Source organism: Pseudorca crassidens, chromosome 16 (assembly GCF_039906515.1).
Source record: "Pseudorca crassidens isolate mPseCra1 chromosome 16, mPseCra1.hap1, whole genome shotgun sequence".
In the NCBI taxonomy this organism is placed as follows: domain Eukaryota; kingdom Metazoa; phylum Chordata; class Mammalia; order Artiodactyla; family Delphinidae; genus Pseudorca; species Pseudorca crassidens.
In genome coordinates this window covers 28117861-28132812 of record NC_090311.1, presented here as the reverse complement: position 1 = coordinate 28132812, position 14952 = coordinate 28117861, and the positions used below count along the sequence as shown (strand labels likewise).

The 14952-nt window shown below is 37.3% G+C and overlaps 1 protein-coding gene across 6 annotated transcripts in view; it reads right to left on the bottom strand.

Annotated features, from left to right (window-relative positions):
- Positions 1-14952, bottom strand: part of CHUK (component of inhibitor of nuclear factor kappa B kinase complex) — a 35668-nt gene that overhangs the window by 3119 nt on the left and 17597 nt on the right. For 2 of the 6 annotated variants that reach the window (XR_010935798.1, XR_010935799.1), the window contains 9 exons: positions 12584-12707; positions 12041-12192; positions 10013-10074; positions 8951-9060; positions 8235-8284; positions 2464-2560; positions 2024-2171; positions 947-1077; positions 123-357 (listed from right to left, as the gene is read on the bottom strand). Coding sequence is in view for 4 of the 6 variants with exons in the window: in XM_067709695.1 (XP_067565796.1) it covers positions 947-1077; positions 2024-2171; positions 2464-2560; positions 8235-8284; positions 8951-9060; positions 10013-10074; positions 12041-12192; positions 12584-12707 (874 nt within the window). In the remaining 2 variants the exon portion in view is untranslated. The remainder of the gene's footprint in view (positions 1-122; positions 358-946; positions 1078-2023; positions 2172-2463; positions 2561-8234; positions 8285-8950; positions 9061-10012; positions 10075-12040; positions 12193-12583; positions 12708-14952) is intronic. The other 4 variants (XM_067709695.1, XM_067709697.1, XM_067709696.1 and 1 more) reach the window with 2 other exon arrangements.

Here is a 14952-nt window from a genome sequence, read left to right as displayed (position 1 = left end):
TCCTCAAGTCCATATAATTAATTATAGCCTATGCTGTAGCTGTGGATGTATTACATTGGGCCAAATGTATAATGGCCCCGAGATATACCCTGGAGCTTGCTTTCTTTAAGAAGATAAAATACCTGGTATCAGCTTGCCTTCCTGCCATGTGCTTTTCTCTCATAAAAGCAGAGTACAGAATGTGCAACTGCATGACCTCCTGAGCAGTGATGTTACATGGCTGCACCTCTGCAAAACTAATTATGGGCAGAGCTTCCAGGAAATGCTGGTATTGTAGAGGTCTCCATGAGTTGTGAGAAAAGTGACAATACACAAGCTAGCAAAGAGCCAATGGCTCTGGATACGGCACATCTTATGCTGAGAAAAATAACAGAAATGGATAGTCATTCAGCTTTTAGCAGAAGAGTAGGAATTAAAAGAAAATATAGGACTTCAAACGAGTTATTTGCAAAAATGATTTAAGGCACTGAAAAAAGTCATTTTAGAAATACTAAATTATAAAATGAGTAGATTAAACTCAATTCCATTAGAGGGTTGATCAAGGGTCCTAAAATAATAACTTCAAAAAGATAGCATAATTTCTCAGAGATAAATGGTTAAGTGAGGAATATAGTTTGGCTAAAAGATTTGATAAGCCAATAACAGATAAAGAACTTAGAACCTGGACTGAGCTAATAAGAAGTAACATTTGCTGAAGATTCACTTCCCCAGCATTTTATATACACTGTCTAGCTGAATTTTCACAACACTTCCCATTTTACAGGTAAGGAAATGTGAACATTAAAAGAGTCAAGTTAACTGTATAAGGTTATTACAAAGAGACAATCAGGATTCAATCCTGGTCTATAAGGCAGTGAAGAATATGTCTTAACCACTGCACTCTACTGCCTCATTCCTACCACTGCTCTTGAAAATACAACTATCTATTTTAACAAAGTGAACCCACCCATCTTGAGGAGTTACCACGCATGACAGAGGATGTTCACGTTCTGCTGAAGTTGTGGGCAGCCATGCTGATGCCTGAGGGGTTACACCTTCTAGACTGGATCCTACAAGGGACCGAGCAGAGCTCTGTGTCTGAAGGAAAAAAAAAAAAAAAAGATTACAGGCAAGCACCTCCACACATTCATATTCCTAAGACTTAACATTTCTATCACTACTTTTATGCATAACCAGACTATTTCTGTATAAATTTATCTCTACTCTTACACACCCCTACTAACTATCCTGTCCTTGACCCCTTTCTTCATTGACTAAAACTAAATGTATCTATCCTTCTATTCTACTTTAGTTGGAAAAAAAAATCTCCAGTTGAACAAAGGACTAGTTTTTTTAATCTAGTCAGGCACAGCTACCCCCAAATTGGGTTGGGATACCACAGTGGTCTAGGGTTGAGAGGAGTATAAAAACAGGAAACCGGAAAGGAGAGAGAGAATGAAAGATGATCATGAAGTCCTGTATCAGAATTGCTAGGGAGACACCAAGCAAAGAACATGAGCATCAACCCAACATAAAATACACATGTCCTTATATATGGAATTTAAGAAAAAAAAAAAAGGGTCATGAAGAACCTAGGGGTAAGACAGGAATAAAGACACAGACCTACTAGAGAATGGACTTGAGGATATGGGGAGGGGGAAGGGTAAGCTGTGACAAAGCGAGGAAGAGGCATGGACATATATACACTACCAAACATAAGGTAGATAGCTAGTGGGAAGCAGCTGCATAGCACAGGGAGATCAGCTCCGTGCTCTGTGACCGCCTGGCGGGGTGGGATAGGGAGGGGGAGGGAGGGAGACGCAAGAGGGAAGAGATATGGGAACCTATGTATATGTATAACTGATTCACTTTGTTACAAAGCAGAAACTAACACACCATTGTAAAGCAATTATACTCCAATAAAGATGAAAAAAAAAAATACACATGTCTTCAAGAGGACACAGATCATGCTGATAAAAATCCCTTTTGCAGGGAGTAACAGCAAATCAATGTCATATTACATAATTCATTAAAAATTACTTACACAGGCAATTTTAAGGAGATGCCATATTTCTTTCTGCCTCTTTCCCTGCATAAACATGACAGTATTGTCAGCTTCTTTGATGTTACTGAGGGCCATTTCCACCTTGGGCAGTAGATCAATAATCTTCTGCTTACAGCCCAACAACTTGCTGGAGAGGTAAAATCTGTGTCAGACATTTATACATCCCCCAAGACTGTACCCCATACTCCCAAACCCAGCTGGGGGAATGAATCACAATCAGCATAGATTTAATGACTGATCTGCAAAGCAATGCACACAAACAGGACACATAAATGCATGCAGCTGTGGTCAGGGTTCCCAACGTACTGCCAGTACTCTTCCTGGTTCTAGTATATTTACCAGAAAAGGGTATTACACTTTGAAAGGAACATGATAAAAGTATCCTGGCTTTTCAACAGTAAGGAAAACAATATTTCTACCTCAAATGACCGAACAGCTCCTTGAGAACCCGATCCTGACTCTGCACAGTATGCACAATGATTTTCACCATCTCCGTGCTGTCGCTGTAGGAGTGATCTATAAAAGATCTCAGTCAGTAGGTATAACCTCTCTTCTGCGTGAACATATCAGCCTCCAAACAAAAAATTCCTAAAAATCTGAAACTAGTTTTAATTAACATCTCCATTTAATTTCAAAGCTAAATTAAGATAAAAGATTTTAAGATTATATATCTATAAATAATCATATAACTAAAAATGAAGTCTGTGTGTTTGTGTGTATATAATGTATATATAGATTTATCACTGTATCTTCAGTTATAAGAAGAATCATCTTGGCTACCTTAACCCATACTAACCCGAGCCCCAGACACATATGCAGCTTTCTGGACAAGAGATCATTTTTTCTTGGATGATTAACATAATTTGTTTAGAAGCAGTAAGACAATTCATCAAACTTTCACTGACTTAAAGGAAGGAATCCCAGCTAGGCTTGCTTGGAATTTCATGTTTATCCATCTGTTTATACCCATGAAAACGTTGAAAAAAGCTGACCAACTTAAGCCAAATCTGATGCACTAATAAAAGGACCTGTAGACACCTTGAAAATTCAGTTTGAGGGTAGTATGAAATCTTAAAGCAAACTGGCAGTTGACAAATGTCCTCAAATGGGATGGCTGTGTGGTCACAGTGAGTAGGTTCTACCGTTATAGATGCCATCTCATTTAAAAAACAAACAAACAACTACAATTAATTGTAATATTTCAGAAAATGGTTATTTAAATTTTAAAACATTGGAAGGTTGCTCATGGATCATGCTGGTATTTCCCCAGACAATAATTAGTCTCAAATGCAAAACTATTATTATTATTATTTGCTATTCTCTACTTAAAATTTTCTCATTTAACCCTCACAGGAGTCCTGTGAGATGGCTACTGTTGTTACCCACATTTTACTATGAATGGAGTATCGAAAGAGGTTTAAAAAAAGTTGTCCTTTGTTAGCACTGCAAAGACTTCGCCTAGCACTCAACTTGATTCCCCACACATCTTTTTCTTTGTCTCTCCCTCAACAACAACCAGATACAGAGACTCCAAAAAGGCTCCTCTCCAAACAGCACTTCTTCATAAATCCCACGGGCTAGGCCCAACAGCTTTCCCATATAACTAGCTCTTTTAGATGGTCAAAGACCTTAGAACTTTAACCTACTCCAACATAAAGAATGAAGAAAGTTGGTTTTCACCATTTTCAGCTGAACAAAAGTCTCAAGGCAACTCTAAACTGGAAAAGACACCAAAAACTATACCTCAAGTGTGATTACATAAGTCCCAACAATAGACAAAACTTCTTGTCACAACTAGTTTGTCACTCAAGGTGACTATCAGTTCAAAGAAGCTATCTGGATAGCAAGTTTATTTCTAGGCCCTGTGATATGCTGATATGCATGGCTACTGCAAAGTTTTTATAAAAATAATCCAAACAAATGTTATCAATGACTGTGGAAAGTTAATCCACTGAGTCAATGGATGGAATTTTATATACCTTCATCTGCAAAATCTGATTCATTGGCCAGAAGAGAGTAATGAATATCGATTAAAGAAAAAAAAAATTAGCCTTGCTCTATTTGAAATCTTAAATTTCAATATTTTACTCTAACCACAACTTTATCACTTACATCACTTTTTTGTCAATATCTTCAACTTTTCTGTCCTCTTGTCAGCAAGATCCTAACCCTACATCAGTCTAACCACCTGCTCTATCAGTTTCTGTATCCAAGCTACTAACCACTACCAACAAAAAAATTGTACTATCATTCTCTCTGTTGTAACTACTAATTCACAGGGTTTCACTTCTGCTCTGGATTCTTTTTTTTTTTTGCGGTATGCGGGCCTCTCACTGTTGTGGCCTCTCCCATTGCGGAGCACAGGCTCCGGACGCGCAGGCTCAGTGGCCATGGCTCACGGGCCCAGCCGCTCCACGGGATGTGGGATCTTCCCGGACCGGGGCACGAACCCGTGTCCCCTGCATCGGCAGGCGGACTCTCAGCCACTGCGCCACCAGGGAAGCCCTGCTCTGGATTCTTAATAAATGTCTTGGATCAGCAACATCTGCCATTGCACACACCAGCTTTCAAAGATCTTTAGCATACTCCTTAAATCTACGACGTCACACCTCTTCAATTACAGATAAACCCACTTCTTACTTCGGGATAGGAGGACATAAAGCAGTAAGATCCTCACCTTCCAACCCCTATACCCACATAAGTGTCTGTATCCACACACATCCCCGCCCCCGGCAATTATCAGTGGCAACAAGCCCAACACCTCCTACTATTCTCTGGAGTCAGCCTCTCAAACTTGTTCAGAGACTTCCCTCTCCACAGGCTTTTGGCCCCAAGCACATAAATAAGCTCAAGTCTTTCTTCTGAAAACTGACCTCCCTTGATTCTTCATCTCCTCCTAGCTGCTCACCTCTCTTCTTTCCTTAACAGCCAAGCTTCTGGAAAGAATAGCCTAGATAACCAGTTCTCAAACTTACTGGTCTCAGGACACCTACACTCAAAAATTCTTAACAACTCCAAAGTGTTCTTCAGGAATTAAACTGAGAAATACAAAAATATTAATTTATTCATTTAAAAATAACAATAAACTCACCTATTAATACATTTGTATTCAAAATAACTGTATTTCCCCCTCAAAATTTAGTGAGAGCATTGGCATTGTTTTAAATTTTTGCAAATCTTTTTAATATCACCACCAATCTTATCAGAAAAGCATTTAAGTATTGGGAAGCTGACAAATTTCAGCTGATGGATAGACATTTTCCTACATTTTAATTTTTTGCTGGAAACATGGAATTTTATCACTGACAATACTGTTGGCTTTTTTCCTTCAAGTGATAGGTATGATCCATTAATTTTTAGAAAATATCTGCCTCATAACCAAATCTGAATAACCGTAGTTTTTCTGACAGTCATTGTTCCAAGTAAAAATGGTGTTCCATTAAAGAAGAGGCTGGTCAACAGCAATGTAAACAACCACTGAAGTGGTTTTCCTTAAGACAACCATCATACCTCAGTATGTAGCAGAAGCACTTTATGAATACTTCCCATTTTATCACACAGAATATTAAAAAGACATATACTCAAGGGTTGAGATATAAATAGAAATTTTACTGCTTTACCAAGGACACTCTTAAATAAAACTGGTATTTTTTTTAAACTATGAATGCATGTTAGTGAAAATCAATGACTACTAGCATACTTTGGTGCTCATGCCTTCATTCATGCTAAGCAAGGTGCAAGCTGTTTACCCACCAATGCTTTTGCAGCATCAGTGAAAATGTCAACATAGTAAAAAAGGCAAATAACATCCTAGTATTATGAAAACAGTTTTGACCTCACTGACTCCTCTGAAAAGGTTTCAGGAATCCTCAGGGGTTCATGAGCCACACTTTGAGAATTGCTGATCTAGACTGACTTCTCCATTCCCTCCTGTCCCGCTCCCTCCTCAGCCAACTACAATCTGGTTTCTGTTCCCAAAAGGCCATTATTTTACCAGGATCACCAATGATATCCAAACTACTAAGTCCAGTGAATATTTTCATTATCATTTTTATTACCCACATCTCTGTAGCATTTCACCCTACTGATCACTTTCTTCTTGAAACTCTCTCTGTCCTATTCCAATATCATTCCTGCTACATATTTGAGCCATTTCTCAATATTTGTAGGCTCTTCTGCTTCTAGCCATTTCTTGAATGTTGGTATTCCCTATGATTCCATCCTTGGTTTTCTTATTCAACATACTTTTTCAAGATGATCACTTTATTCCTATGGCTGATTACTCTCAAAATAGCTACATACCTAGCCTGGACTTCTCTACTAAATCCATATATATATGTACACGTCTCTGTGTGTGTGTGTGTGTGTATGCATGTATATGTATGTGTGTTCATATATACATGCATATATACATACATACATATATACATACATACATATATAATACTACTAGACATCTCTATTTGAATGTCTCACTGACACCTTAACATCAACATGTACAAAAATGAACTCATGTTCTTTTCCCATTAAGTCTGTCATTTTCCTATACTTCCTATTATGGTGAGTGGTCCTACCATGCACCCAGCTGCTCTAGCCAGAAACTTGGCAGGCATCCATGATTCTCTACCTCATCTCCTACCACCCATATTAAATCCATCACCCAATACTATCAGTTCTACCTCCTAAATCTCTCTCTTGCCCTTACCCTCCTCCTCTTCACCCCACTGCCACAGTTCAGGCTCTTTGCCTTAGCTAATGACCCGCCTTATCCTGAGCCATGATTACTTCAACAACCTTATAACTAATAAGCATCTCTAGCACAGCCTCCCTTTAATCCATTATCCACAATGCTACCAGAGCAGTATTTCTAAAATGCTAATCTGATCATGTCATTCCCCTGCTTAAAACTTTTTAGGGTTTCTCTTTGCCAACATGATGAAATCCAAAATCGTTACTATGACATACCAAATCCTTTATTATCCAGCCACATCTCTCCTTCTGAAACTACAATCCAGTCACGCTGCATCTCCTCAAACATGCTGTTACATGTATATGTCTTTACCCATTATACTTATATATGCAAGAGCCTACCTCCTTTCACCGAGCTACTGCTACTTATCCTTTAAGGCTCATCTCAGATATCATCTCCTGCAGGAAACCTCCTCTAATCAACCCTGACCTCCAGTCAGGGTTAGATGCCTATTGTATAGTACCTCATAAATGTAGAAATTAACTGAACAAATTCCACTACAATAAAAACCAACATAGAGGAAATTTTGATATTTGTTAAATACAATTTAAGATGTATATTAATTTGCATGTGTTTGTAAATTTTAAGGTGTAAAACTTATGGGTTTTGTTTGTTTTTTTTAAATTTCAGTATATAGCAAATTAGGGCACAGACTTCACCTTTTATTTCTTCTATAACCCTTCAAAACAAATCAGTTTTTAACTGAAGGATAATATCTTGCACATACATAATACTTTACAGTTTTCAAAGCACTTTCACAAACATCCTCTCAAATACATTGCCACATACAATCACTGAGTTAGGAAAGCTAGGTTTCAACCCCATTTTGCAGAAGAGGGAAATGAGATACAGGGAGAAAAGGTTATTTGCCTGAGGTCACTTGGTCAGTAAAGTGCCCTATCTAGAATTCAAGCCTTCCGATTCTCAATCCAGTGCTCTTTCCAGCAGAACATGCTCTGTATTCAGCAGATGTTCAACAGAATTGTTTTGCCAATGAAATAAGCAATCAGCGACCACATGCAGATGAAGGCATCATTTTCAAAGTAAATGCTTTGGCCTAGCACATGGGCATCCCTCTGCCCATTCCACACCTGAACCCACAGTATCAAATTCTTTCCAATCTCTTTAATTTTAAGCAGCACTTATTTTTTCCCGTCTTTCCACACATTTTCTTGCTTCCTCTTTCCCTTCTTTGAGTTCCTTTTTTCTCTTTCATTCCTTTCTTTCACTTCCTTTTAAAGTTTTTTCTCTTTCAATTTTCTTACTTTGCCTTCCTAATTTCTTAAATTCTCACAAACTTAAAAGCTGTTGTACCATAAACATCTCAATGGCAATACCAAAACTGGAATTTATTCTGCAGCTTATTTAAAATCCAGTCTCCTAGATTTGCTAGTGATGGTTTCCTAAAATGCCTTTGTGTACTGTGAAAAATTGTCTTACCTGAAGGTCTGTGCTTTAACTGCTTATATAGATCAATGGCACGCTGTTCCCTATGAAAGAAAAAAAAAGGTTCTATATGTGAAGATAGTTTAATGACTTTAATAATCTCCAACTTGAAATGAACAACATTATTTGAATAGAGTAATGATCTCATTTTAAAGCAAGTACATATTGCCAATGAATATTTTACAGAGCATTTCACTGGGTAATAAGCAAGATCTTAAGATGCAAAGTTTAATATATTAATACTTCATATCTGCTCTGATCTACTATCACATATATAATATCCTTGCACCAGAAACACTTAAATGGGAAAAAATTATGACCTGTGATTAGAGAAAAAAATCTCAAGTTTCTAATCAAAACACTTAGGAGGTTAACCTTATTTAGGGAATCTAATAGACAATATCTTCCTTGAACCAGAAGTATGGTAAATAGGGAAATAGTTTGTAATTTAGAATACTTGAAAATTTCTTAACACTCATATGAAAAGATGCTTCGATTTAAAAAGCAAAGGTCAACCCAAAGAGTTATTTCCAAAATTTCCTGTGACTAAGAAAGAACTTCCTTTTTAAATATGATGCCAATATATTTGGGGAAAGGAAAACTGTAGAAAAGAATCACATATAGACTTAATCTGCCAGAAATACAAAGAACGAATAATCTGCTACCAAAAATTACAGACACCAACACCAACAACATGAGTTCACCCTTACAGAGATTCCATCAAGTCTCCCTGACGTCGTCCATAGGGGCTCTTCTGTAGCTCCATGATTTCAGTGTGCAGGGACATGATCTGATCCTCCAGGTATCCAATGACACCCACCTAAAATATGATGAAACACAAAAGAAATGACAGGCTCACCACCACACAACACAAAGAACTCAGAGAATGACTTGCTGCAGTAACAGAACTAAGTGATTTAACGTAAAACACTGATTTTGGTGAAGCCTTTTTATCTTTCGGATTATGACATGTAATTTTCACATGAGCACCAACTTATTCCTAGGCTTCTCTCTTTTCTCTCCTGACAACAGTAGACTACTAGCATTTTCTTTTTCCTCTTGAGAAGCAAAAAGATAGAAGTGTCACTAACAAGAAAAAGTGGCCATCAAAACCACTGCATCTCAGTTCTATGATTTTCATTGCCTCTTGTTCCCAACTGCCTTGAATAAGGATGCAGAAAGATAAAGACATGGGATTCCCCAACCCAGGATACCAACTGCCCCACCCATGTCCTCAGGGGAGTGCTGGCATCAAGAAGAGCAACAACTTAGTGGGACCACAGACAGATGTACTGGGTAAGGAAGGAATCTGCCACCTAGAGAATGATTTATACCTAGTGTGACCATATAATTTATTGTCCAAACTAGCATAATTTTGAGAGTATTATTGATAATTATGGCAAGACAGGTATAAACTGAAACTGTCCCAGGTAAACCAGGAGGTCCAGCCATCCTATCTAAACCAGTCATAAAAATAACAGTGATAACTACCATCTGTTATTCACTCCCATTTAATCTGTGTAACCCTATTAAAAAAAGGTACAGTCTCTATAATATCATATGGAAACTGAAGCTCAGTGCGACTTCAATTTAGTCTCTTTTGCCCAAAGCCTTGGTTTTCATCCACTATGGTACTTCCCTCTATATATACAAAGTATCGACTAGATATTTAGCTGATATTCAGGAATGACATGAAAAATACTCTACAAAGACAGTTTCTAAGGAAGACCTCAGGAATTAATAAGCACACAAAGTGAGCTCAATGATTTTACCTCAGCATAGTGGATAGCCTTTTCTTCCATTTCTTTCCATGCTTTTAACATTTTTTCTGAGGCTAAAAAAAAAGTCTTAATTGGTTATCTCAGAAACAGCCATAGCTTTAATTACTGACCTACCCATCTCCTTGCCATATCAACATCAAAAACAGAGTTATGAGTTGAATTGTCCCCCCCAAAAGATAGCTGAAGTCCTAACTCAGTACCTCAGAATTTGACCTTATTTGGAAATAGAGTCACTGCAGATGCAATTAGCTAAATTAAGATGGACTCAATCCAGTAAGACTAGTGTCCTTAGAAGAAGAGGAGAAGAGACACAGACACAGACACATGAAGGGAAAGCTCCATTTGACAACAGAGGCAGAGATTTAAGTGCTACAGCTGCAAGACAAGGAACGCCAAGGATTGCTGGCAAACCATCAGAAACTAGGAAGAATCAAGGAAGGATTCTTCTCCACAGGTTTCAGAGAGAGCACAGCCCTGCCAACACATTGATTCTGGACTTCAAGCCTCTGAAACTGTGAAATGATAAATTTCTGTTGTTTTAAGCCACGCAGTTTATAGCAACTTGTTATGGCAACCCTAGGAAGCCAACACAGATGATTTTTCTCTTTAAAAAAAAAAAAAAAGAAAGAACATTTTAAAAGTAATACATGAACATGATCTTCTTAAAAAATCAAATACTGGGGCTTCCCTGGTGGCGCGGTGGTTGGGAGTCCGCCTGCCGATGCAAGAGATGTGGGTTCATTCCCCGGTCCGGGAGGATCCCACATGCCGCGGAGCGGCTGGGCCCGTGAGCCATGGCCGCTGAGCCTGCGCGTCCGGAGCCTGTGCTCCAAAACGGTAGAGGCCACGACAGTGAGAGGCCCGCGTACCGGGGGGGAAAAAAAAAAAACCCACAAAAATAAAAATAAAAAAAAAAAAAAAATCAAATACTATATTGGGGTATAAAAAGAAAAGTCTCTCTCTTCCCATCCATCCTCCACCCTCAGGGATCCCTTTTTTAGTCATTTCTAACATAGACACATATCCTTTTCTCTCACAAATGGGACCATCTCTATATACTTTTCCTTCTTTGCTTTTTTCCCCAACTTAAAACATTGCTGCCGTTAAAGACCTAAGTGATCTTTTAACATCAGCACACATAGGGCTACATCACTCTTTTTAAACAGCAGTATAAGATATACAACTGACAAGTCAAAGATAATTTGATAAAAGAATTATAATGTTTTGCCATTCATCAGAATGCCTATAATATACAAATAGAAATAAAACATCAATCATAGAACCTGCTTTAGTAGGTAAACTTATTTATCCAACTAGACACTGCTGATCATTTATTCTGAAATACACATGCCTTGCTCAAGATAAATATACAAACCAGATTTATTTCCCAAAAAAAGATTTGTTTCATGAAAGAAAATAGAAATGCTGAAGGTGACCCTTTTGGTTTATTATTTGAATTTTAACTCTGCTTTTCACATTTCCTTAGTACATCTGAAGGGAGATAAACTTGGAGTGAAATACTGAAAAACTGGAGGCTGCATACAATAAAAAACAGTGGGACTTCACGGCAGGTTGTTTGGGGGAAACAAAAACTCTGGAATTATTTGTGTTATTATTTATAGAAAGATAAGTAGTTTAAGACTTCCCAGGCTATGAAGTCACCCCAATACAGACTTTGTATCTATTTTCTAAATGAGGTTTGACAATTGCAAATTCTTAAATCATTTTTGTATTTTTCTGAAGCTGAACAATTTTAGCCCAACTGTGGTGGTGGTGGTGGTGGTGGTGGGGACGGGAGGTGGGGAGGGAGGGCAGGGGGGAAATAAAGTTGCTCAACTAAAGGTTAAAAAAAAAAAAAACAACTAACATTCAAACCAAACAGGGTTTATGATGATCTGAGATGTCCTCTCTCTTGTTTTAGTATGAATGTAAGTGAAACAACTGGCTAAGAAGAAGGCAACATAGCAAATGGCTTTAAGAGACTAGACACTTCTTTCAAATACATTACCCAACACTTACATATCCCATAAGTCATCTGCTCACTGTATCTTTCCAAGTCAAGCTGAATGCTTTTGTGAAAAAACTCCAATTTAGCTTTCAGTTGCTGAGATGCTGAGATTAAAGTGTTCTTCATTTTTGTCAAGTTAGCATTATATCTAAGAAGACTTAACCTAAACCAGAGCAAGAAAAAAAAAAGATATAAGCATTTCAGAAACACCAGACAAAAGTTTAAAGACTCAAATCCATAAGCCTAAAGCCTATGTTTCTATGAGAAACAGCTGATCTCTAGAATCTGGTCTCTAAAGACTTCCTGCCCATGATACTCTGATAAAACAATCTTCTTATACTAGGACTGTTCAGGAACTACTGTCAAGCTTTTGCAACTAGATGGTTTCAGACCATTAGTAAGAATTCTACAAGTCTGATCAGAATATTACATTTCAAATTGGCCCAGTATATAGTATTGCATGGGATATTGACTAGTGAAAACTGGCAAAATTAATTCTTGAGCATTAATGCACATGACATTGTGCGTGTAAATAAACAAGAGAATCCACTTACATTGCTGCTCTCTGTCCCTGAAAGAGCCTGCTGTAGTCTTCTTTTAGCCCAGACACATAGTGCACTGCTTCGGCCCATACTTTACGCAGCTGTATAATTGGAAGCTGTATTTTGCTGTCCTGTACTATGTGTAAGAAGTTGGGGAAAAGAAGAGGGGAGTTACTTTTTAAGATTCTAGAGTTCATTTACTATTCTTTGTGATTTCCTGTCCACACAAATAGCATTCCCATAGATACTAGAAACAGATGCTAGAAAGAACCACTTGTTACTGTTTCATTCAGTCAATGTACATTTACCGAGCACCTGTACACCTAACATGAACCCTCCAGATACAAGGGGAAATAAAAATGAAGAAGACATAATTACTACATAATCGCAAAGCTTACAATTATTCCAGTCTTTTTTTTCCTTGCTTCTCTCCAACCTGGAATACTCTTTTTTCCTCTCCACTAATTCAAATTCTTTATTTCTCTGAAGATCTAAATCAAGTCCCACGTCCTCCACAATCTGCCACAGTCTTTTCTGCTTCTGAATAACAAATTTCATCTCCTGGACTACCAACCCAGCTTCAGGAAAACTTTATTTTTTACAGTATATGATTACAGGGTAAATAGCAGCTTAATAAGAAATGCCTTCCTCAATGTAAGACTTATGAAATTATCTACTTATGATTATCTCTTGTCTTTTCTTTGGTAAAGGGAATGCTTCTTTCTAAGACCATGGCAGGTATATATATTAAGTTCAGTGAAATTCCATTTTAACATTATAAAATTCTCCAAGATTGAAGAGAGATTCATCTCATACTTAAGGTGGCAATTATATTCTCTGTCATTCTTTTCCAATGAAAATCTTCAGAGAAAGGTCACTACACTGGATTTCATATTGAGAAAACACATTATCTGAAACAGACTTCAAAAAAATAAAGCTGTGTATTTGGAAAAATCTTTGCCTCCTCTAATAATGATTAATAGCCTCAAATAACTTTTCTTCTGTTTTTATATACCCACACTTACTCCTGAGGCTTCCTATAACAGACCAAACAAACAAAACAAAACCAAACCCACACCTTTAAAAAAAGAGTCTGGGTGAGGAGAGCCTGGAAAAAAAATCATATACTGTCAAAAATAAAGTCTGAAAAGGCCTAGAAATGATACCCCAAGTATCATGCCAAGTATCCAGATTTTGGTTTCTAATACTATTCTCAATTAAAATGAAAGGAACCAGGGCCCCTTGGAGAAATGGCCGATTCTAGGACTAGGGCAGGAAATTTAAAAGATGGTCCTGGAATACCTTGTGGTGCCAGAAAGTAAGGAAGTGCTTAAAAAACCAAAAACCGAAACACCCTTATTGATGGAGTAAGTAAAAGGGGCACAGGAAGCCAACTGAAAGAGCTCCTAATGTAAGCTCCAACAATTTGAACAACAAAATAAATAAACTAGTATTGGATTATAATCCATAATATAAAGTAAATATCCATGAATTCAAATTGATATAATAAATAATTGAATAAATTAATAAATGGGAAAAAAGAGATAAATCTTGTGTGCAAAAGAATTCCAAATAAATTATGTAGATACTCTACCCTAAAGGAGGGGGAGCATAACTCCCACTCCTTAAGTGTGGGTTCTTGCATAGTGATTTCCTTCCACAGAGTACAGTGTGGAATGGGGGGGAAAGACTAAACTTTACAGTAGAGAAAGCTGACAAACACTACTTCAGCCAGGTAAGCAAGGCCAATACTAACAGTCATTAATCATGTTGACAGTATGTACCCTTTACATAATGTGAAGAAAACAGCACTTGAATTCTGTGATCTTTCTCTCAAAAATCCGTTTTCCTACTCATGAGAAAAAATATCAGATAAATTGCAACAGTGGGGCATCCTACAAAATATTTGACCAGTACTTTCAAGGTCATCAAAAACAAGGAAAATCTGAGAAACTATCACAACCAAGAAGAGCCTAAGGAGACATGACAACTAAATGTAATGTGGTATCCTGGATGGGATTCTGGAACAGAAAAGGGACATCAGATTAAAAACTAAAAGAAATCTGAATAAAGTATGAACTTCAGTTAATAATAATATATTGGTTCATTAATCATAACAAAAGCATCATACTAATGTTTAAGTTGTTAACAATAGGGGAAGCTATATCTGTGGGGGAGGGGAGTAACATAAGAATTCTATACTATCTGCTCAATTTTTCTATAAATCTAGAACTGCTTTAAAAAAAAACTAATGAAAAGGAAGGATTATATAATTTCAGCCCTTATGCCCAATTTTGTTCTTGATTTTATAATTTTGTGCTTGTTTTTAGTTTTGGGTAGACAGAAATTGATCACTTAACTTCTTCAAAAGAAAATAATTC